General features: G+C 49.4%; 1 protein-coding gene and 1 long non-coding RNA gene across 3 annotated transcripts in view; one reads left to right on the top strand and one right to left on the bottom strand.

Annotated features, from left to right (window-relative positions):
• Positions 1–20,104, bottom strand: part of LOC105494422 (ArfGAP with SH3 domain, ankyrin repeat and PH domain 3) — a 54,879-nt gene extending 34,775 nt beyond the window's left edge. The window contains exon 1 of one of the 2 annotated variants that reach the window (XR_011624892.1): positions 19,870–20,104. Coding sequence is in view for 1 of the 2 variants with exons in the window: in XM_011762819.2 (XP_011761121.1) it covers positions 19,870–19,998 (129 nt within the window). In the remaining variant the exon portion in view is untranslated. The remainder of the gene's footprint in view (positions 1–19,869) is intronic. The other variant, XM_011762819.2, reaches the window with a different exon arrangement.
• Positions 1–21,154, top strand: part of LOC139363842 (uncharacterized) — a 62,748-nt gene that overhangs the window by 26,052 nt on the left and 15,542 nt on the right. The gene's annotated exons all lie outside the window — the stretch shown is intronic.

Below are 21,154 nucleotides of genomic sequence, written 5' to 3'. Positions count from 1 at the left end.
ATTTTTTTTTTTTCGAGACAGAGTCTCTCTCTCTTGCCTAGGTTGGGGTGCAGTGGTGTGATCTCGGCTCACTGCAACCTCCGCTTCCCAGGTTCAAGCGATTCTCCTGCCTCAGCCTCCTAAGTAGTTGGGACTATAGGCGCCCACCACCATGCCTGGCTAATTTTTGTATTTTTAGTAGAGATAGGGTTTCACCATGTTGGCCAGGCTAGTCTCGAACTCCTGACCTCAAGTGATCCTCCTGCCTTGGCCTCCCAAAGTGCTGGGATTACAGGCATGAGCCACTGCACCCGACCATCTACAAAAAATTAAAAAAGAAAAAAATTAGCCAAGTGCTGTGACACACACCTGTAGTCCCAGCTATTTGGGAGGCTAAGGTGGGAGGATGCCTTGAGTCCAGGAATTCGAGGTTGCAGAAAGCTATAATCATGCCACTGCACTCCAGCCTGAGTGACAGAATGAGACACTGTCTTAAAAAAAAAAAAAAAAAGAAATCAGCCTCTAGGTTCAGGTGGGCCCATTTAATCCCTATAGTCAGCGATTCTCAAGGTGGGGGCCCTCAACCAGCAGCAGCATCACCCAGGAACTTGTTAGAAAAGCAAATTCTCCAGCTGAATCAGAAAATCTGTGGGTGAGGTCCAACAATCTGTAGTTTAACAAGCCCTCCAGGTGATCCTAATGCATGCTAAAGTTTGGGCATTTACTGTTCTAATTCTCTTCAGAGATGCAGTACATCATCATTGCTAAAAGTATGGGGCTGTCCCCAAACTACCTGGATTTGAATTCCAGCTCCACCAGGTACCTGAGGTGACCGCTCAGTCCCTCAATTTCCCCATTCACAAAATGAAGATGATAATATTGCCTACCACATAAGGTTGTTGGGGAGATTAAGTAAATTCTATAGGTAAAGTGCTTAGAATACTGTCTACTATTTGATAACTAAAAATGTCATCTACTTCAAAATTAAATTGAATTTGGTTTAGGAATTTCTCAAGTTTCATTGAATTAATTAAACATATCTCCCCACACTCCCAACTCCATGTTGATCCTCATCAGCAAGCTGTGAAGAACCACAGGTGGAGAGGGACCACAGCAGACCTCCACTACCAGGCAGGGAGAGTGCAAGCAGTATGTCCCAAGTGCCTGCTCTGTGCAGCCTCATTACTTGTCACTATCCTGGCCACTCATTGAGGAAGGCATTGCCATTCCCATTTTAAAGATGAAGCTGTCAGGGGGAGGAACATGTCCAAGTCACATAGTGATGAACAGTGGTAGAGCTGTAACTTTTTTTTTCTTTTTTTTTTTTTTGAGACAGAGTCTTACTCTGTCACCCAGGCTAGAGTGCAGACACATGATCTCAGTCACTGCCACCTCTGCCTCCTGGGTTCAAGCAAGCCTCCTGCCTCAGCCTTCTGAGTAGCTGGGATTACAGGCATGTGCCATCATGCCCAGCTAATTTTTGTATTTTTAGTAGAGACAGGGTTTCACCATCTTGCCCAGGCTGATCTCAAACTCCTGACCTCAGGTGTTCCACCTGCCTTGGCCTCCCAAAATGCTGGGATTATAGGTGTGAGCCACCGCACCTGGCCCAGAGTTATAATTTAAACCCAGGACTAGCCAAATCCAGGGCCAATGTTCTTTCCCCATCTCCAAGCTGCCCCACAAAGGTTAGGGGGCACAGCTTCTTTGATCCTGCGACTGGATCTGCCTTCAAACCTAAATCCCAATTCCACTACTATACCATATTCCCTCACCATTCCCTCAGTCTTAGGAGAGGGAGAAGGCGGGGCACAGAGGGAGATCTGTCCAAGGAAAACAAGGTTGACAGCAATGGTGAGGCCCCGAATACAAACACTCTAAAGGATATCCTACTGAAAAGAAAACAAATTTGTTCAGGCTGGCCTCAGAGAGGATTCCCAGGACTGAGAGGTGGGAGTTAGGGAGACAGAAACAGATTTCAGCTCAAACAGGGGACATTCCTAAGGAAGAAGAGGCCACCCCTGAAGGGAGTGAGCTCCCTGTCACTTGAAGTATTCAAATACTTTAGGTGCTACAGAGTGATTCAGACACTGGATTTTGGATTAGAATGGACAGCTATTTAGATTTCATTCAAAGCTAAGAGTCAATGGATCCATGCAAGAGCCTGGCAGGCACTGGGCAAAGGTGGCTAAAACACGTCTGAGTGTAAGAGACACGTCTGAGCTTGGAAAGCCCACTGGAGTCCTCTGGGAAGCCTACCCTGGCTGGCCCTAGACAAGGCCTAAATTCCAGCTGCTGGCACTGCCCTTTGTGTCCCCTACCCTGATCCCAACACACACACACACACACACACACACACACACACACCATGCTCTGGCTCCCTGGTTTGTGTTCTCTGCAGGCAAAAGACCACAGATGGCAGCACTAGGCCATGCCCAGCTGCCCTGCCTAGAAGGGCCTTCTGCATGCCCCCCTCCTGGGTCAGGATTCATCAATAGGACCCATTCTTCATTCCCATGGTTTATCAGAGCCAGCTGTGGTTACCAAGGCAACTCAGCCAAGGGGGCAGAGCTGCTAGAGCTAAGGCCTTGAGAGATACAGATTACATTTCACCATTAGACATTCATTCCTTCGGACAATTATAATACAGTGCATAGGCATCACTTCTGTGTCATCCCATGACCATTACAGCCATTATGATTATGATTATGATTATGATTATTACTATTATTTTGAGATGAATTGAGATGAAATCTCACTCTGCAGCCCAGGCTGGAGTGTATTGGCATGATCTCAGTTCACTGCAACCTCCACCTCCCAAGTTCAAGCGATTATCCTGCCTCAGCCTCCAGAGTAGCTGGGATTACAGGCATGCACCACTGCACCTGGCTAAGTTTTTGTAGTAGAAATGGGGGTTTCACCATGTTGGCCAGGCTGGTCTTGAACTCTCAACCTCAGGTAATCCATCTGCCTCAGCCTCCAAAGTGGTAGGTCTACAGTGTGAGCCACCTCACCCGGCCCATTACAGTCATTATTATTATTATTATTGTTATTAATTATTATTGAGATGGAGTCTCACTCTGTCTGTCACCCAGGCTGGAGTGCAGTAGCACAATCTCAGCTCACTGCAAGCTCCGCCTCCCATGTTCACACCATTCTCCTCTCCTCCCGAGTAGCTGGGACTACAGGCGCCCGCCACCACGCCTGGCTAATTTTTTCATATTTGTAGTAGAGATGGGTGTTTCACCGTGTCAGCCAGGATGGTCTCGATCTCCTGACCTCATGATCTGCCCGGCTCGGCCTCCCAAAGTACTGGGATTACAGGTGTGAGCCACCACGCCCGGCCCATTACAGCTGTTATTAATCGATCACAGTATTTTCCCCACTGACACAGTATTTTCCCCACTGGGTTTGGTTCATCATTCTGTTAAGATATGACAGTAGCTCCTACCAATTAAACTAGAGTTGGTACAGGAAGTGAAAAACATTTTCTATCTTTGCTTTGGACTATGGTGTTGTTCCTTAAGAGGCAAAGTCACAGAATATTAGAGATTATCTAACATTACCTCCTCATTTTATAGACTGCAAAATAAAGGCTCAGGTGAGTTTCTTGCCCCAGGTTTCACTAGAAATGCAAACAAACTAAGGAACAAATACAAACTAGGCCGGTGTGGGGGCTCACGTCTGTAATCCCAGCACTTTGGGAGGCAGAGGCAGGTGGATCACAAGGTCAGGAGTTCAAGACCACCCTGGCCAAGATGGTGAAACTCCGTCTCTATTGAAAATACAAAAAAAAAATTAGCCGGGTGTGGTGGGAGGCGCCTGTAGTCCCGGCTACTCAGGAGGCTGAGGCAGAGAATTGCTTGAACCCAGGAGGCGGAGGTTGCAGTGAGCCGAGATCACACCACTGCACTCCAGCCTGGGTGACAGAGCGAAACTCCGTTTCAAAAAAAAAAAAAAAGGAAAAAAAAGGCAAACTAAAACTTGTATCAAGCTTTGCAGTTTGTAAGGGAGTTTGACACCCACCATTTAACACACACAGCATCTTAACAGGGCAGTCATCGTTTTTGTTCCCATCTGGCTGATGAGTCAGTGAGGCACAGAACAGTGAAAATCATTGCCTGAACTCACACAGCCAAAACGTGGACCTGGGAACTAAACTGTTAAGACTCTAATTCCCTTGTTCATTTCCAGGCAATGGACCCAGACCCTGGAGGTCCACGGTGTTACTAGCAGGACCCTCTGAAGCTACACTTATCATGAGCACTACCAACGAGTATAAAAATGTTTCATGGCCGGGCGCGGTGGCTCAAGCCTGTAATCCCAGCACTTTGGGAGGCCGAGACGGGCAGATCACGAGGTCAGGAGATCGAGACCATCCTGGCTAACACGGTGAAACCCCGTCTCTACTAAAAAATACAAAAAACTAGCCGGGTGAGGTGGCAGGCGCCTGTAGTCCCAGCTACTCGGGAGGCTGAGGCAGGAGAATGGCGTAAACCTGGAAGGCGGAGCTTGCAGTGAGCCAAGACTGTGCCAATGCACTCCAGCCTGGGCGACAGAGCGAGACTCCGTCTCAAAAACAAACAAAAAAAAGTTTCACAAATTAGTCTGACCACATTCCAAATATGTGCAACTCTATGATCAATAAGACACAGAACTCTTTAAAAGCATTCCTGAATTCATGGTAGCTTTATGTTCTTTCCCGTATTTTTCAATCAATCAATACTAACAGTATAAGTGATATGGGAAGATCAATGAAACTCCAACGCTAAAAAGGAGTTTTCCTGTGAGGTGGCTGAATCCTGGCTCTTTGGTCTTTGACTCCAATGTCCACAAAGATGATTAAATTATATGTACTACATATTAAGCATGATCCTAAAAATACAATGTTTGGTCGGGCGTGGTGGCTCACGCCTGTAATCCCAGCACTTTGGGAGGCCGGGGCAGGCAGATCACGAGGTGAGGAGTTTGAGACTATCCTTGCCAACACGGTGAAACCCCGTCTCTACTAAAAATACAAAAATTAGCCGGGTGTGGTGGCTTATGCCTGTAGTCCCAGCTACTCGGGAGGCTGAGGCAGGAGAATCGCTTGAACCCAGGAAGTGGAGCTTGCAGTGAGCCAAGGTCACACCACTGCACTCCAGCCTGGAAGACAGAGTAAGACTCCATTTCAAAAAAAAAAAAATTACAATATCTTAATGAACAAACCAAGTTACACTTAAAGTATTTAATAAAATGATAAATAAAGTACAAAAAAAAACCCCAAAAAACCCAGGGCTTCTCACTTCCAGATCCAATTACCAATTTACAGAAAATGCAGGTCAGGTGTGGTGGCTCCTGCCTGTAATCCCAGCACTTTGGGGGGCCTAAGTGGGTGGATTGCTTGAGCCCACGAGTTTGAGACAAGCCTGGGCAACACGGCGAAACCCCGTCTCTACAAAAAATACAAAACAATTTGCCAGGCGTGGTGGCGGGAGCCTGTAGTCCCAGCTACTCGGGAGGCTGAGGCAGGAGAATGGTGTGAACCCGGGAAGCGGAGCTTGCAATGAGCTGAGATCAGGCCACTGCACTCCAGCCTGGGCGAGAGAGCGAGACTCCATCTCAAAAAAAAAAAAAAAAAAGCGCAGAGAACTCTGCCTCCAGAGCCCTTTCTTGCTATCACACTAAAGCAAACTACGAGCTAAATCCTATCTCTCTGAGCCCCAGTTATCTCTGTAAGGATTGCTGTGAAAACAAATTGAGATAATGTTTTCTCTAATGGTGGACGCCAGTCATCTTTAGAGGAGCCGCAGAAACACTCTGTGAAAACAGCCTTCTACTGCATATAGAACAAGGCCATGAGACCAAAAGCCCTGAACTGGAAAGTGCTGAATTTTAGGGTTGTCTCTGCCATTAAGCCCTCTGTGTGCCTCTGAGCAAGTTCCTTCCTCCTTCTATGCCTCAGTTTCCTCATCTGTCCAATTTTGAGCTAACAGACATGAGCTCTAAATCCCCTTCCAGGCCAAAGCGCTGGGACACAGTTGAGGTCAGTCATACCCTACAAGGCTGCTCCAACCTCAGCCGCCAGCAGGAGCGAGCAAAAGACTCCAAATGGTTTTCCTCTGGATCAGCCCCCACTCCCAGCACCTGAGAGTCCAGGCTGGGGCAGAAGGAGGTGCCAGAGGAGGGCAGTGCTCTTCCCAGCTATCCCTCTGCCTCATCCATGCAAAGGTGGCCCTTGGCCCTGCTTGCCACCCCACAGCCGCTGTGGTGGCTACACGGCCAGGCCTGGGAGCCAGGACCCAGAGCCAGCCCCAGCCCTGCCCCTGTCCCACAGTGTGACCTGGCCAGTCTCCTTCCCACCCTGAGCCTCTGACTCCTCTTCTGGAATGAAGGGTTTGGGTGGTGACAAGGAAGGCTCCTGTCTGCTCTGACATTTATTATTTCAGGATCCTTTGGCCTCTTGCTGTTTTCCTTCCTGCACTGCTGGAGCCCGTGACTGGCCGTGCGCCCCTTGGTCAGGCCTCTGCAGACGTCTTCCTAGCCTGGGCACTTGTCCAGCCTCCCCAGCTCAGCCTTACAGGCTGCCCCTTGTGGGGTGGTGGGAAGCAGGGAGGAAGAGGGGTTGCAGGAAGGGAGCCACACCCTCAATATATGCTGAGGCCTCTGCAAACCCCAAGTTTCCTGGCTGGGATTGTCCTCAGGAGATTGCTTGGCGGTGATGAGCTAAGAGAACAAGAACTTTGCTGGACTAACCGCCAAAGGTTTCTACCCGACCCCTGGCCCCAAGCCCTGAATTCCACCCAACCCTGGGGAAGAACCTGGCCTGCCCTCTTGGACAGAGCAACAAACGGTACTTCCCACCTTCTGGGTTCCCTTTTTGGCCAGGATTAATCCCTCCCTGCCCCCCACTTGGACTTGCTATCCATCACTGATCCCTTAAAACCAGCCCTATCGAACCCTTGGCAATTTCCTAAATATGCCAAACTGTTTCCAGTCATCAGACCTTTGCTCATGCTGCTCCCTCTGCCCCATTCTGTCTAGTAAACACTTCATCTTTCCCGACTCAACTTACAGGTCACCCCCCCACCACAACAGAACTGATCCTGCCTGCCTTTATTCCATCCTGTGCCCACTACAGGCTTTCATTAGAGCATCCAGGCCCTTATTTGCCATACATGTCTGATCTCTATGGGGCTGAAAACTCCAGAAAGGCAGGGAATGGCTCATTTACCTTTGTATCTGCAGCACTCAACACAGGCTCAGGATATGGGTGTTAATAAGCACGTGTGGAATGAATGAATGAATGATTAAATGTATGAATACTTATTAGCAAGGCCCAATGGCAATACAGAAAACAGAGCAAGGGTTAAGGACTCCAGCTTTCAAGTCGTACTGTCCTAAAGTCCAAATTCTGGTTCCAGTCCTCTTAGCTGTGTGACATGAGGCAAGTGACACAGCTTCTCTGACAGATGTTCCCCATCTGTCAAATGGCATAATAACAGCATCTATCTAATCAGACTGAACTCAGTCAGGCATTTAAGCACATGGCCCAGCATATGACACACAGAAAGGGCTTCACGGTAGCTATTCCTGCCCAGCAGACACCTTCTATGTATCCAAATAACTGGAAGGCCCTGTGTTATGATGTGTTAATATCTGAAAAATGCTTACAACACTGCCCGGTGTGTTTATTATTCCTATTTTTATTGCTTTTTAACACAACCCAGACAACATGGATGAACCCTGAAAACATTATGCAACTGAAAGAGATCAGACACAAAAGGCCACATGTAGTAGGATTTCATTCACGTGAACTGTCCAGAATAGGTAAAGCCATAGAGGTGGAAAGTTGCCGGGGGCTGGGTGAAAGGGAGTGGAGAGTAACTACTAATCAATACAGGGTTTCTTTTTGGGGTGATGGAAATGTTCTGGAATTACATAGTGGTGATGACTGCACAATACTGTGACTATACTTAAGGCCACTGAATTGTACATTTTAAAATGGTTGAGTTTTCTGTTATGTGAATTTTATCTGAATGAGAAGAAATCTCCCTAGAAGCAACCTAAGGGATTGTAGGGTGCAGCCAGGACTGAGAACTGCTAGGTGGCCTCTCAGCAAACATTTTGTTTTGTTTTTGTAGAGACAGGGTCTTTCTTTGTTGCCCAGGGTGGTCTCAAACTCCTGGCTTCAAGTGATCCTCCCACCTTGGCCTCCCACAGTGCTGGGATTACAGGTATGAGCCACCGCACTGGCCTCAGCAAATGTTTGACAAAGAAATGAACAGAAGGCAGAGAGCAAAGGGCAGAGCTGAGGGAAGACCCTGCCTTGTCCAAAATCAGGCTCAGCTGTTCATTCCCCAACACCTCCAAGGTATACAAGGTTTCCCTTTTTGCTCTGGTGCCAGGACCGCACAGATAATCTCAACACTCACTCATGGTAATTACCTCATCCCTATTGCAATTACTTTCCTCTTTTCTCTGTATGTTTCCTGATCTCTTTAACTACCCTGTGTGCAGGTGTACTTGTGTTTACAGTAAGAGGGAATTTTTAAAAATTACTAAGTACCTGTTAGGTGCTAGGCATATGCTTGCTAGATTTTTTATGTGTTATTCCATCAAACAAACCCATAAGACAGTTATCATCATCCCTAATTCACAGATCAGAAAACCAAGATTCAGAAAGGTTAAGTCGTTTGGCCAAAGTCACATAGCCAATAGGAATTGAAACCCAAGTCTGTCTGACTTTAGTTACCGGACTCTCGCCACAGACCTCAGCCACATCCCTGTAAGCTACAGGCTGTCAATCAGCTTTTCACTGGCAGAGTCCTCCCACCGAGAAGGGGACCTTGTCTGGATCTCTCCATGCCCTCAGAGCCTGCCTCTGTACACCACAGGCGTTGAGTAAATATGGCTTAATGGATTACCAACCTTCAGTGGGCATGCAATAGCTCACCACAATAGTTTTCACCCCGACTGCCCATCAGTTACCTGGGAACTTCTGAACTGCACACTTGCCCAGGCCTCGCCCTTGGGAGATTCTGATTCAGTGGGTCTGGGTGTAGCCCACGGCAGCTGGGATTCTTAAAAGCTCTTTCAAGGTCTAAAACCAGTCAAGTGAGAGAACCTTCAGCAGCTGTTCCCAGCTCAGCCTCCCATGCCCTCTAAAGCACCTCCTGTGACGTTGGTGAGGTGGAATCACAGTTTTCCCAGGGCCCTGCCCTAGAGTCACAGAAGCCACTCACTGTGCCCCTGTGGGTCTCACTCCCTCATCTGCCCTGGGCCCAAGTTCTAGGTCCATCAAAGGGACTCTCTAGCAGCATCTTGTCTGCGAATGATATGATCAAGTCGCCTTCAGGGAAAGCATGTTCCTTCTGCTCTGACCTAAAGTTACAGTTTCTGCCTCCAGATCTGCCTGAGTCATCTGTCTCCTTGCACCTCAGTGACCAGAAACAGCTGAACACTAGGCAAGGAGGTGAGTACAAAAAAAGACAAATTTGGGGAGAGAAGGAGACTTTGAGAGACAGGCTCAAGGCTGACAACTCTGGGAAGACCCTTGGCCCCCTGTGCAGAGGCTGTTGGTAGGGAGGAGGCTGGCTCAGTGGAGTTGGGTCCCCAGTCCATCCTAGAAAACCCTGTTGATCCCAGGGCCCTAGCCACACCCTATGTCTCTGCTTCCCTTCTCGGGAGAACTTCTCATCTGCCCCCTCCTCAAATCAGTCCAGGCTGGTGTGGAGGCGAAAATGGCATTAAATCTGCTCTTTTTTCTTTTTCTTTCTTTCTTTTTTTTTTTTTGAGATGGAGTCTTGTTGTGTCTGCAGTGGCACGATCTCGGCTCACTGCAACATCCATCTCCCGGGTTCAAGCAATTCTCCTGCCTCAGCCTCCTGAGTAGCTGGGATTACAGGTGCCCGCCACCATGCCTGGCTAATTTTTGTATTTTTAATAGAGATGGGGTTTTGCCATGTTGGCCAGGTTGGTCTCGAACTCCTGACCTCAGGTGATCCACCCACCTCAGCCCTCCAAAGTGTTGGGATTACAGGCGTGAGCCATAAATCTGCTCTTAAGGTTCCCAATGACCTCCATGTCGCCAAAACCAGAGGCTGTGTCTCTGTCATTGTCTTATTTTACCTCTGGGCATCTGGACAGCATCTAACAGAGTCGAGCACCCCTTCTCCTCAGAACACTTCTCTCCTGGCTTCTGAGGCACAGCACTGTCTTATTTCCTTCCTTCCCCACTGGCAGCCCGTTCTTGGTCTCCTTTATTAATTCCTCTTCCTATCCCAATCTCTTGATACTGAGGGTCCCCAGAGCTTGGGCCTGGGCCTTCTTCACTCCTCTCTCTAGGTGATCTTATCCATTCCACAGCTTTATTTATTTTTTATTTTTTTATTTTTTTGAGACACAGTCTTGCCCTTTCATCCCGGCTGGAGTGCAGTGGCGCAATCTTGGCTCACTGCAACCTCCACCTCCCAGGTTCAAGTGATTCTCCTACCTCAGCCTCTGAGTAGCTGGGATTACAGGTGCGTGCCACCACACCCGGCTAATTTTTTGCATTTTTAGTGGACGGGGTTTCGCCATGTTGGCCAGGCTGGTCTCAAACTCCTGACCTCAAGTGATCCCCCTGCCTCAGCCTCCCAAAGTGCTGGGATTACGGGTGTGGGCCACCACGCCCAGCCCCTACAGCTTTAAGTACTAGTTCAAGCAATGGATGCAAATGTGATTCAGGCAGCACCTGCATGGGAATTTCCAGGGTGCTGGTTTAAATGCAGATTCCCAGACAGTCCCACAAGCTGGCAAACCTGCTGTCAAGTACATCCGTCATTGTGTGCCAGTCTGGCAGCTGACCTCCTTCTTATGTCTGGGGACTTCCTCGCTGCACAAGTCTTGGCAGAGTTCACCTCCTATGAAAGCTGAAAACAACAAATTCTTGCTTTTCCAGCCTCCCTTACACCTAAGCTCAACCAATCAGAAGCCCTCATTACAGTCTGAATCAGGAGCACAGTGGAAGATCCATTCCAATGCTGGTGGCAACAGCAGCAATGATGCCTAGTGTCCAGGGGACAGTGACACAGCAATGGCATTTAGTGTGTGGCAGCAGTGTCCTGCCAAACTGGCTCGGTGGCATGATTTTGGCTGAGATCCTGCCTGCTGCCCAGCCCCAGTTTTCCAACTTCCCAGAAATTCTGTGAGCTACTGAACATTCCCTTTCAGTGCAGCCCTTTTCTGCTTAAATCAGCTCAGGATGGTTTCTCTTGCTTGCCATAAAAAGCCTAAGATACCTCCACTGAATCATACTCTCTGGGAATGATGCCAGGTGATTCTGACACAGATGCAAGTTTGAAACCCACTGTCTCGATGCTGACAGCTCTCAAATGTGTATCTCCAGCCTGCTCCTTTGAATTCCAAACTCACATATTGCCTTCTTGACATCTCCACTTGGATGTCTCAAGACCTATAAAGATATACAGATAGAATTATTGGCCAGGCGCAAGTGGCTCGTGCTTGTAACCCTAACACTTTGGGAGGCCAAGGCAGGAGGATCACTTAAGCCCAAGAGTTTGAGACCAGCGTAAGCAACACAGTGAGACCTCATCTTTACCAAAAGAAAAAACAAATTAGCATGGATGTGGTGGCATGTGCCTATGGAAGCGGGAGGATTGCTTAAGCCCAGGAATTCAAGGCTGTGGTGAGCTATGATTGCACCACTGCATTCCAGCCTAGGCAAAAGAAGGAGACCCTGTCTCTAAAACACAAAAAATTTTTTAAAAAATAGAATTCTTGTTTTCTCCCAAACCTGTTCCCCTGCCAGATTTCCCCTTCTCGGTATATGGCACCCTTCCATCAGAAATTTAAGGCTGGGCATGGTGGCTCACACTTGTAATCCCAGCACTTTGAGAGGCTGAGGCGGGCGGATCATTTGAGGTCAGGAGTTTGAGATCAGCCTGGCCAACATGGTGAAACCCCGTCTCTATTAAAAATACAAAAATTAGCTGGGTGTGGTGGCGGGCACCTGTAGTCCCAGCTACTTGGGAGGCTGAGGCAGGAAAATCACTTGAACCCCGGAGGTGGAGGTTGCAGTAAGCCAAGATGGTGCCACTGGACTCCAGCCTGGGCAACAGAGTAAGACTCCATCCCAATCAAACAAAAAAAAAAAAAAGAAAAAGGAAAAAAAGAAATGTGGGACCCAGTCTTGAGCACTGCCCACATGTACTACATCAACAAATCTTGACTGCTTATAAAACACTTCTACAATCTGTGCTCTTCTCTCCTCCTCCACCAACCACAACCCTATCCACACCACCATCATCTCTTCCCTAAATAACTGCATGGCCTCCTTGGGTCCTCTCCTGGCCCTTCCAATCTAGTCTCCACACAACAACTGATACGATCTTTCTAAAATATAAACTGGATTATGTTGCTTGCCTGTATATGAAATAAAACTTAAACTCGCTACCAGGGCCATCAAACTTGAATATGACCTCGCCACCGCCACCCGAACTCAGCCAGTGCCACCCTTCCCTTTGCCCACCTCAGTGCTTTTGCCCCTTGGGCCCCCTTTCAGGGTCACATATATTTCAGCTTCTTTACTGCCTCAGGACCTTTGCCAGACGTCCCCTCCATCTGGAGCACCCCCATACCATTATTCTCTACGAATGCTCCTTTTTAGTTTTTTTTCCTTTCATTTGTTATTCAACCAATATTTTCTGAAAACACACTATGGTTCTATGGTAAATACTAGGGACACAAGAGTGAGATTAGTTTATATCCTCATAGAAGTCAAAATCTATTGACAAATCAGATCTTAATAAAATAATTTTTAGCGGGGAGGACAGAGTCTTGCTCTGCTACCCAGGCTGGAGTGCAATGGTGCGATCATTTGAACTACCTCCCGGGTTCGAGCAATTCTTGTGTCTCAGCCACCTGAGTAGCTGGGATTACAGGCACATGCCACCACACCCGGCTAATTTTTGTACTTTAGTAGAGACGGGGTTTCACTATGTTGGCCAGGTTGGTCTCGAACTCCTGACCTCAGGTGATCCACCTGCCTTGGGGAGGCTGAGGCAGCAGAATCACTTGAACCCGGGAGATGGAGGTTGCAGTGAGCCGAGATCGCGCCACCGCACTCCAGCCTGGGTGACAGAGCGAGACTCCGTCTCAAAAAAACAAAAAAAAAGAAGGTAAAACTGATGATCCTTGGTGATGAGGGGCACAAGCGTGGAGGTGAGAGGTCATACCACTCATTGTGAAAAGAATGCTGGAAGGGAGCCTGGAGGAAAGTCAGAAGTGTGGTCAAGTATGCAGTGGCACATGAGGATCTGGGCTACAGGTACAAATGTGTGAGTCACCTGGAGATGAGAGGTAACTAAGGCCACATGTGTGGACGAGATTCCCTGAAGAGATGAGGACCCGGAACAAACCTCAAGGAAGGCCTTGACAAGGAGGATGAGTCTTCGTGCCACTTAGTACAATGAGCAATTTGTGACTTATTTGTTCTTTTTGTTTGTTTTGTTTTGTTTTGGAGACAGGATCTTGCTCTATCGCCCAGGCTAGAGTGCAGTGGCACCATCAGAGTTCACTGCAGCCTCAACCTCCTGTGCTCCAGTGATCCTCTCACCTTGGCCTCCCAAAGTGCTGGCATTACAGCCATAAGCCACTGCACCTGGTTGTGACTTGTTTGCCTGCTTCCTGTCAGGCTTTGCCAGAAGACTGTAAGGTCCACAGGGCAGGGACTGTATCTCTTTAACCGAGCGATGCATCTGCCCAGTGCCTCACACAGGGCCTGGCATGGAGCAGGCAGGGCCAACCTCATCCATTCCTTGAGCAACATGATTGGGTCCACTTGTCCCCACTGCCCAACAAAAAGTCAGAATGCTCAACTGGCATTCAAGACCCTCCAAGTCTTGCTGCACCCCCTTAGCATTCTAATCTCATCTTTTAAATCTTTTAAACCCCTATACCTGGCTGGGCGCAGTGGCTCATGCCTATAATCCCAGCACTTTGGGAAGCAGAGGCAGGTGGATCACCTGAGGTCAGGAGTTCGAGACTAGCCTGGCCAACATGGCAAAACCCCTCTCTACTGAAATTACAAAAATTAGCCAGGCATGGTGGCGAGTGCCTGTAATCCCAGTTACTCGGGAGGCTGAGGCAGGAAAATCCTTGAATCCCAGCTTGAACCCGGGAGGTGGAGGTTGCAGTGAGCCCAGATTGTGCCATTGCACTCCAGCCTGGATGACAAGAGTGAAATTCTGTCTTTTTTTTTTTTTTTTTTGAAATTCTGTCTTTAAAAAAAAAAAAAAAAAAAAAAAAAAAACTCCAGCCGGGTAGTGGCTCACGCCTGTAATCCCAGCACTTTGGGCGGCCGAGGTGAGCGAATCACAAGGTCAGGAGAACAAGACCATCCTGGCTAACACGGTGAACCCCTGTCTCTACTAAAAATACAAAAAATTATCCGAGCGTGGTGGTGGGCACCTGTAGTCCCAGCTACTCGGGAAGCTGAGGCAGAAGAATGGTGTGAACCCAGGAGACGGAGCTTGCAGTGAGCTGAGATCACACCACCGCACTCCAGCCTGCGTGACAGAGCGAGACTCCGTCTCAAAAAAATAAAAATAAAAATAAAAATAAAAAATAAAAACACTCCTGTACCTGATTTTCTAAACGGGTTCCTCTATACCTGAGCGTATGCATAAATGATCTAAACCAGGGAGGCACAGAACAGGATGGGCAAGGCACCTCCCCCTGGAATCTGGACTGTGTGAAACAAAGAGGACTCGCCATAGATACTTCTGAGGGGACTTTCCAGGCTGCGCCCCTCTTCTCTGAGAAGTGCCCCCTCCCACACCGTAGGTCTCAATGGCCATGTTTACCCTGCCTGTCACTTTCCCTCCATGACCTCTGGTGATGAAACCAGGGGTGGAGACCCAGCTACTGGAACCAATCCAGAAGCTGGGCCGGGCTGTCAACCTTTGCCAGGAACTTGGAAGTGGGACATGAGACTGGCTCAATCTTGTGTCCGGTTACCTTTAGACACTGGCCCAGTGAGGTCACGTGAGCATGGGGGCTGTGCTTTGGGGCCTGTGTGATGATGAATGAGCAAAAGCACTGATCAGATGTGCAGAGAGAAGCAGAGGCAGGAAAGAACAAGAATGATGAAGCAGCTAGCTGCCTTAGTTCCTGACAACTTCCCAGCCTCCAGTTCCAGGCCCTGGAGAGGTGTACTTTTACCTCTCGCTCTTCAGTCCCATTAGGCACATCTAATTCTTTAAAGCCAATTTCCCTCAATCTTCTTGCCTGATGATCAAAAAACAAACAAACAAATTTCCCTCCAACAGAAACAAGCTTGACAGGGTTTATGTTTCTTGCAAACAATCTCTAAGATTACACAATTTTAACACTAAAATACATATTACAAAGCAAACTGTAAAATTCACAAGAATATTAAAAATTAAGAAGGAAATCCTTTCTAAAACAAGATTCAAAAAAGCAAAAGTCACAAAGGAAAAGAAAAATGTGACTCCAAAACAATTTAAACTGTGCATTATAAGACCTGATACCAGTTTAGGTAAACATTCCGCCAGCCACTCCCATTCCCCCACCGATAATATATTTTCCATGAGAACATACATTGGGAAGCATGTACATTTCCATAGCAATTACCTCTGGGGAGAATATAGGGATTGAGATAGTTGTTCATAGGCCTTGTCTGTTACGTTTTAAATTTCTTATTAAAAATTATGCCCTGGCCGAGCATGATGGCTCACGCCTGTAATCCTAACATTTTCAGAGGCCGAGGTGGACAGATCGCTTGAGCCCAGGAGTTCAAGACCAGCCAGGCAACGTGCTGAAACCCCATTCCTACAAAAAATACAAAAATTAACCAGGCACACCAGGTGTGGTGGCTCACGCCTGTAATCCTAGCACTTTGGGAGGCCGAGGCGGGTAGATCATGAGGTCAGGAGATTGAGACCATCCTGGCTAACACAATGAAACCTCGTCTCTACAATAAAAAAAAAAAAAAAATACACACAAAAAATTAACCGGACATGGTGGCATGTGCCTGTAGTCCCAGCTACTCGGGAGACTGAGGCAGGAGAATCACTTGAACCCAGGAGGCGGAGGTTGCAGTGAGCCAAGATTGCGCCATTGCACTCCAGCCTGGGCTACACAGTGAAACTCCATCTCAAAAAAAAAAAAAAAAAATTAACCAGGCGCCTGTAATCCTAGCTACTCAGGAGGCTGAGGTGGGAAAATCACCTGAGCCCGGGAGGCTAAGGCTGTGATAAGTTATGATTGTGCCACTGCACTCCAGCCTGGGTGACAGAGTAAGACCCTGTCTCAAAAAATAAAATAATAATAAATTGTGCTGCTTGTCAAATTAAAATTTTATTTTAAAATTTCAAAAAATATATACAAAACAAGCCTTTGAAGACCTCCTATTTGTGGCAGACTGCTTCATCTGACACCTACTCAGGGGGCGGGTGTGTGTCCACTAGCAGTTTGAGGCACACAATATAGTATGAATTGTTAGCTCTGGTCAAAATGGCTTACTTGGTTCCCAATATGCACTCTTCCCACCAGTCTCTGAAATCACCCCCTTGTCCTCTCCGCTAAATGGGGTTCATCTATCCTTCCACCTAGAAGTATCACCTCCTCCAGGAACTTCTCCCACATTGCACGAGTCCTTACTGCTCTCCCCCTCTCCTGCTCTACTTGCCTCTTATGGCATTCACTGTACCCTTCTCTGGGGACTCAGGACAAACTCCTGGGGTTCTTACTGATGTCCCTGTAACAGGCTTCTGCTTCTCCCTAGTCAGTCAGCACATCAAAGCAGCATCTTTATGTCCTTAGCGTCCTTTATGTCCGTCGAGATGGCACAGAGAGCTGGCCAGAGCCCAGGCAGAGCACAGCAGAGTCAGAGAGACCCACTATGTGACACAGGGCAGCTGCCTTCACTGCCCTAGGCCCGGTTTCACCTGTTGTTGTGAATATCAATGACATCATGGGCATAAAGGGGCCCAAGACAGGAAGAGGCTGGTTGACGTAATGACTATCTTAACATACTCCCTCACAGTTGCCTGCTGTTTCATAATTTAACACAAAAAACTTTAACAACCCAGTAAGGTAAGCAGGGAGTGATTAAGAGATCCATTTTAAGGATAAAATAACGAGGTTCACAGAAGTTACACCGGGAGGACAGACAGATGGACTTTAAAAGGCAAGAGAACAGGACCAGGGGTAAAACACGTGTGTAGAAATGCTAACTTTCCCACTATCCAGCTGCAGGAGCTTGGACAAGTCTCTTGGCCTCTCTGGACTTCAGTTTCTCCATCTTATCTGAGAGACTTTCTAGCTGGTCTCTATCTTGAAAGGGTCCCTCAACCCTGACATTCTAGTTTCCTGTGATCTGCCCAGGGTCCTTCCCAGGAGGACTGTACAAAAGGGCTGCAAGTCCCAGGACAGGGTCCCTAGTTACTCCCAGGAAACCAGCCAGAACTGGAAGACTTGACTTAAGAATCAGTTGCATTTTGATTCGGTCAAGTAGAGCTTCAAGCCTGGGGGTGGGTTAGTCATGCCCAGAACTGGGGGAAAAAATTGCAGCATCAAACTACATGTAAACACAATGTAATCGCAAAATATAAATGCAAATGCAAAACCAAACAGGAAACCTCAGGGAAGTCTAATCCAAAGGTCAGACTTTAACTTTTGGGGCCCTGAAATGCTGAAGAGAAAAGCTGTGTTTGGGGGCCACAAGGCTTTTTGTTGGAACCTCTGCATGCACCAAACCAAAAATCTGAAGGCAAAGGAGTATGGGTTTTGTCTTGCCTGAACTGGGGCAAAGCTGAGCCCTGAACAGAGCCTGCTGCGGCCTCTAGACCCATTCTAAGGGCCCCTCCCCAACACACAGTGCTTACACTTACACTTACATAAATGGGCATTTCTGTCCATGGATAAGGTTCATATTGGAGCCCCTTCTCCTGCTCTTAAGATTCTAATGAACAACCTGGGCAGAAGGATGAACAATGAAACCCCTAAGAATGCAGACGGCACTGAGCTCTTCTGAGTCGTGAAATGTAAGGCTATGAAGACAAACCTCAGGAAGCTCTCCAAAGGATGGGCTGGACAGCAGTGTTTCCCTGTGAGCCCCACAGTAAAATATAACCCACATCCACAGGCAGTGGACTCCAAGCTACTGGCTCTGCCCAAGGAAGGAAGCCAAAGCTGACCGGCTGCTTATTTTAATAAAACATGTACTCCTACCATGTGCAAAGTAGTAGGCTAGGCTCCGTGAGACAAATGAGACAAGGCTAGGCTCTGTGAGACAAATGAAGACAAAAGAGACCCAATCACTGTCTAAAGAGATCTGCCAATTAAACTGATAATAATCATTCCATTTATCAAGAAGCACGGGCCAGCGCAGTGGCTCACGCCTATAATCCTAACACTTTGAGCGGCCAAGGCGGATAGATTGCCTGAGCTCAGGAGTTCAAGAACAGCCTGACCAACATGGTGAAACCCTGTCTCTACTAAAAATACAAATATTAGCCGGGTGTGGTGGCGGGCCCCTGTAATTCCAGCCGCTTGGGAGGCTGAGGAATGAAAACTGCTTGAACCCTGGAGGCAGAGATTGCAGTCAGCCGAGATCGCACCACTGCACTCCAGCCTGAGAGACGGAGCGAGACTCTGTCTCTAAAAAGAAAGATGCATGCTTTATATGCATTGTCTCATGTGAGGTACACATTATTACCCCCATTCCACAGATGACAGAACAGGTCACATGCCCACGTTCACCCAAATGGCAAACTGCAGAGCCAGCATCTGAAAAAAGGTCTGCCTTCCCCAAAGTCGATGCTCCTTCCACAATCCTCTATCACCCTTACAAAGTGGTACAACCAGACTCTGAGATGGAGGGCCAGCCTGCCAAGAGAGAAGAGAAGGAGAGATTTCCCGACACTGGTGCAGGGTGTTATGAACTACTGAGCTTTGTATCTGCCCCACAATGGGTGCCTAGTACACTTAGGGTGAAGGGTGGAAGAGTTGCTGAGGTCCAAAATGCCACCCAAATTCAGGACATCCTTTGGACGCGGAGCTGTAAAAATTCAGGGCATCGGTTGGATGCGGAGCTGTAAAAACACATTATCCTTTGGATGGGGAGCTGTAAAAACACATTATTCTCCGTTGGACCAAGGCCACGGGGTGTCTGTCCTAGAATATTCCTTGCAGAGGAGCTGGGGAAAGTTGCGGCAGGTTCGGAGAAGAGGAATGGAAGGAACTCCGAAGCTCATGGGAATGGGGTGGGGCAGCCTGCAAGGCCGAAAGAAAAGGCCTGGGACGCTTTGCTGGGAAAGACAAAGAGGAGAGGGGAGGGGAGAGGAGACGATAAACTTGCCAACAGCCGGGCCAAGGTGAACCCCGGCTCCTGGCGCCTTCCCATCCGCATTCATTCCACAAACGCGGGCCAAATCTCCGAACCAGCCGCAAGGGGGAGAGGGCCTCCTTGCAGCCCGGGGAAAGAAAGTTCAGGACTGAGGCGGGAAGCCTGCTTCTCAGAAGAGGAGTGACTCGGGGGTCACACTTGTGGGGCTCCGAAGATGAAAACGCAAACTGCGGCTGGAAGGCGCTAGGCAAACACATATATGATGAGGTGGTCACGCGGGGCACTTGGGGTACGTCCCCCGACCTGTGGAGTCTGTCATCGAAGTGACCTCGAGGCCCCCCAAAACGGTCCCTTGGGCCTCTCCCCGCCTCGACGGTAAGGACGCAGCTGTTGGAGATGCGCTCTGTCCTCCCAGACCTAGGGAGGGGGCAGGTTTCGGGGCGCGGTGAAGGGCCGTCGCAGCTCGGGTCACGCCTGTGGAGGTCAAAGCCAGGCCCGGCGCCGACCCCCGACCCCTCCGGCCTCGGCCCGCTTACCTCCTCCCGCGCCAGCGCCGCCCCCCGGCACCGGGGCATCTTGGCGGCGAAGGCAGCGGCCCCAGCCGGGGAGCTGAGGTCTTCCGCGGTGACGGCCAGGAACTCGGCGACGCTGAACTGCTCAGGCATGGCGGGCGCGGGCGTGGGGCTGCCGGAGCGGGGCGCGGGGGGCACTGCGCTGCTCCGCGCTCAGCCGGCCTCACTGCCTGCCGGGGGCGCCGTCCCGGCCTCCGCACGCCCCGCCCCTCCGCAGGCCCCGCCCCCGCCCCTCCAGCCGCTCTCCGATCCTCAGCTGGGACGGCCCCGCCCCCGGCCCTTCGCCGGCCTCCACGGCCACAGTCCGGGCCCCGGCCCCAGTCCCCGCCCCGCGCCGCCTCAGGCCGCACCCCCGGGCCCTCGCCAGCCCCCTCGGCCCCGCCCCCAGCCCCTCACGGTGTCAGACCCCGCCCCCTGGCTCGATGCCCCGCCCCTGGCCTCAGTCGAAACTCCTCCGCCTTCCCCCATCCCTGCCCCTCCACGGCACAGTCTCCTTTCATCCGCTCTGGGTCTTCCAAATCCTCCTCCCTCGCACCGCCCAGGCTGCCCCATCTCCGCGCCCAGTCTTAGAGCCCCCTGCCTCTTCCTCCCTCCTCTGCTGATCCGTTCCGAGTTCCCCATGACCTCGCCCCTTCGGCCCTATCCAAACCCACCCTCCCCTCTTCTCTCCCCAGCCCCGCCCAATCTCCTTGCCTCGCTCCGCCCCGAATCGCCCCACCCCTCCCTTGCTGCTTACGTCCAGCTCTCAGCCTAAGCTCTGCAAGCATCCAGGGATTCCCTCCTGATAACCCCCGCCGCCCCGGGGATGTGTGGCTCGGGGCGTGTGACTTGGGAAAAATTACTTCTCTTCTCGAAACCTCAGTTTCCGTATCTGTACAATGGGAAGCTTGATGCCCGCTTGCTTGTGATGTTGCGAAGAACCGAACACGTGCGTGTACCAGTTCCCTCTTACCAGACCATCGATCACACCCTCGCCTTTACTCTTCCTGCTCCTGCCTTTCGCTCCTTAACCTGGCTCACCATCCTTTGGGGCGGATGACGGATGGGGTTCAGGTTAGAAATCCACTTAGGTTTAGTTTTGAAGCCTGAGGTCCTCTGGGGGAAAGTTATCCAAGTAAAAAACTGGGAAAGCACCGCGGCAAGGAACATTGGTTTTGAAGTCAGAGGAACCTAGATTCCAATCTTGGTTACTTTGGATAAATTACCTGCTTCTCTAAGCCTGAATTTCCCCCTCTTAAAATGGCCTCAT

This window comes from Macaca nemestrina, chromosome 1 (assembly GCF_043159975.1).
Source record: "Macaca nemestrina isolate mMacNem1 chromosome 1, mMacNem.hap1, whole genome shotgun sequence".
NCBI lineage: Eukaryota > Metazoa > Chordata > Mammalia > Primates > Cercopithecidae > Macaca > Macaca nemestrina.
Note: the sequence above shows the minus strand (reverse complement) of the source record. Positions and strands in the feature narration are given on the sequence as shown.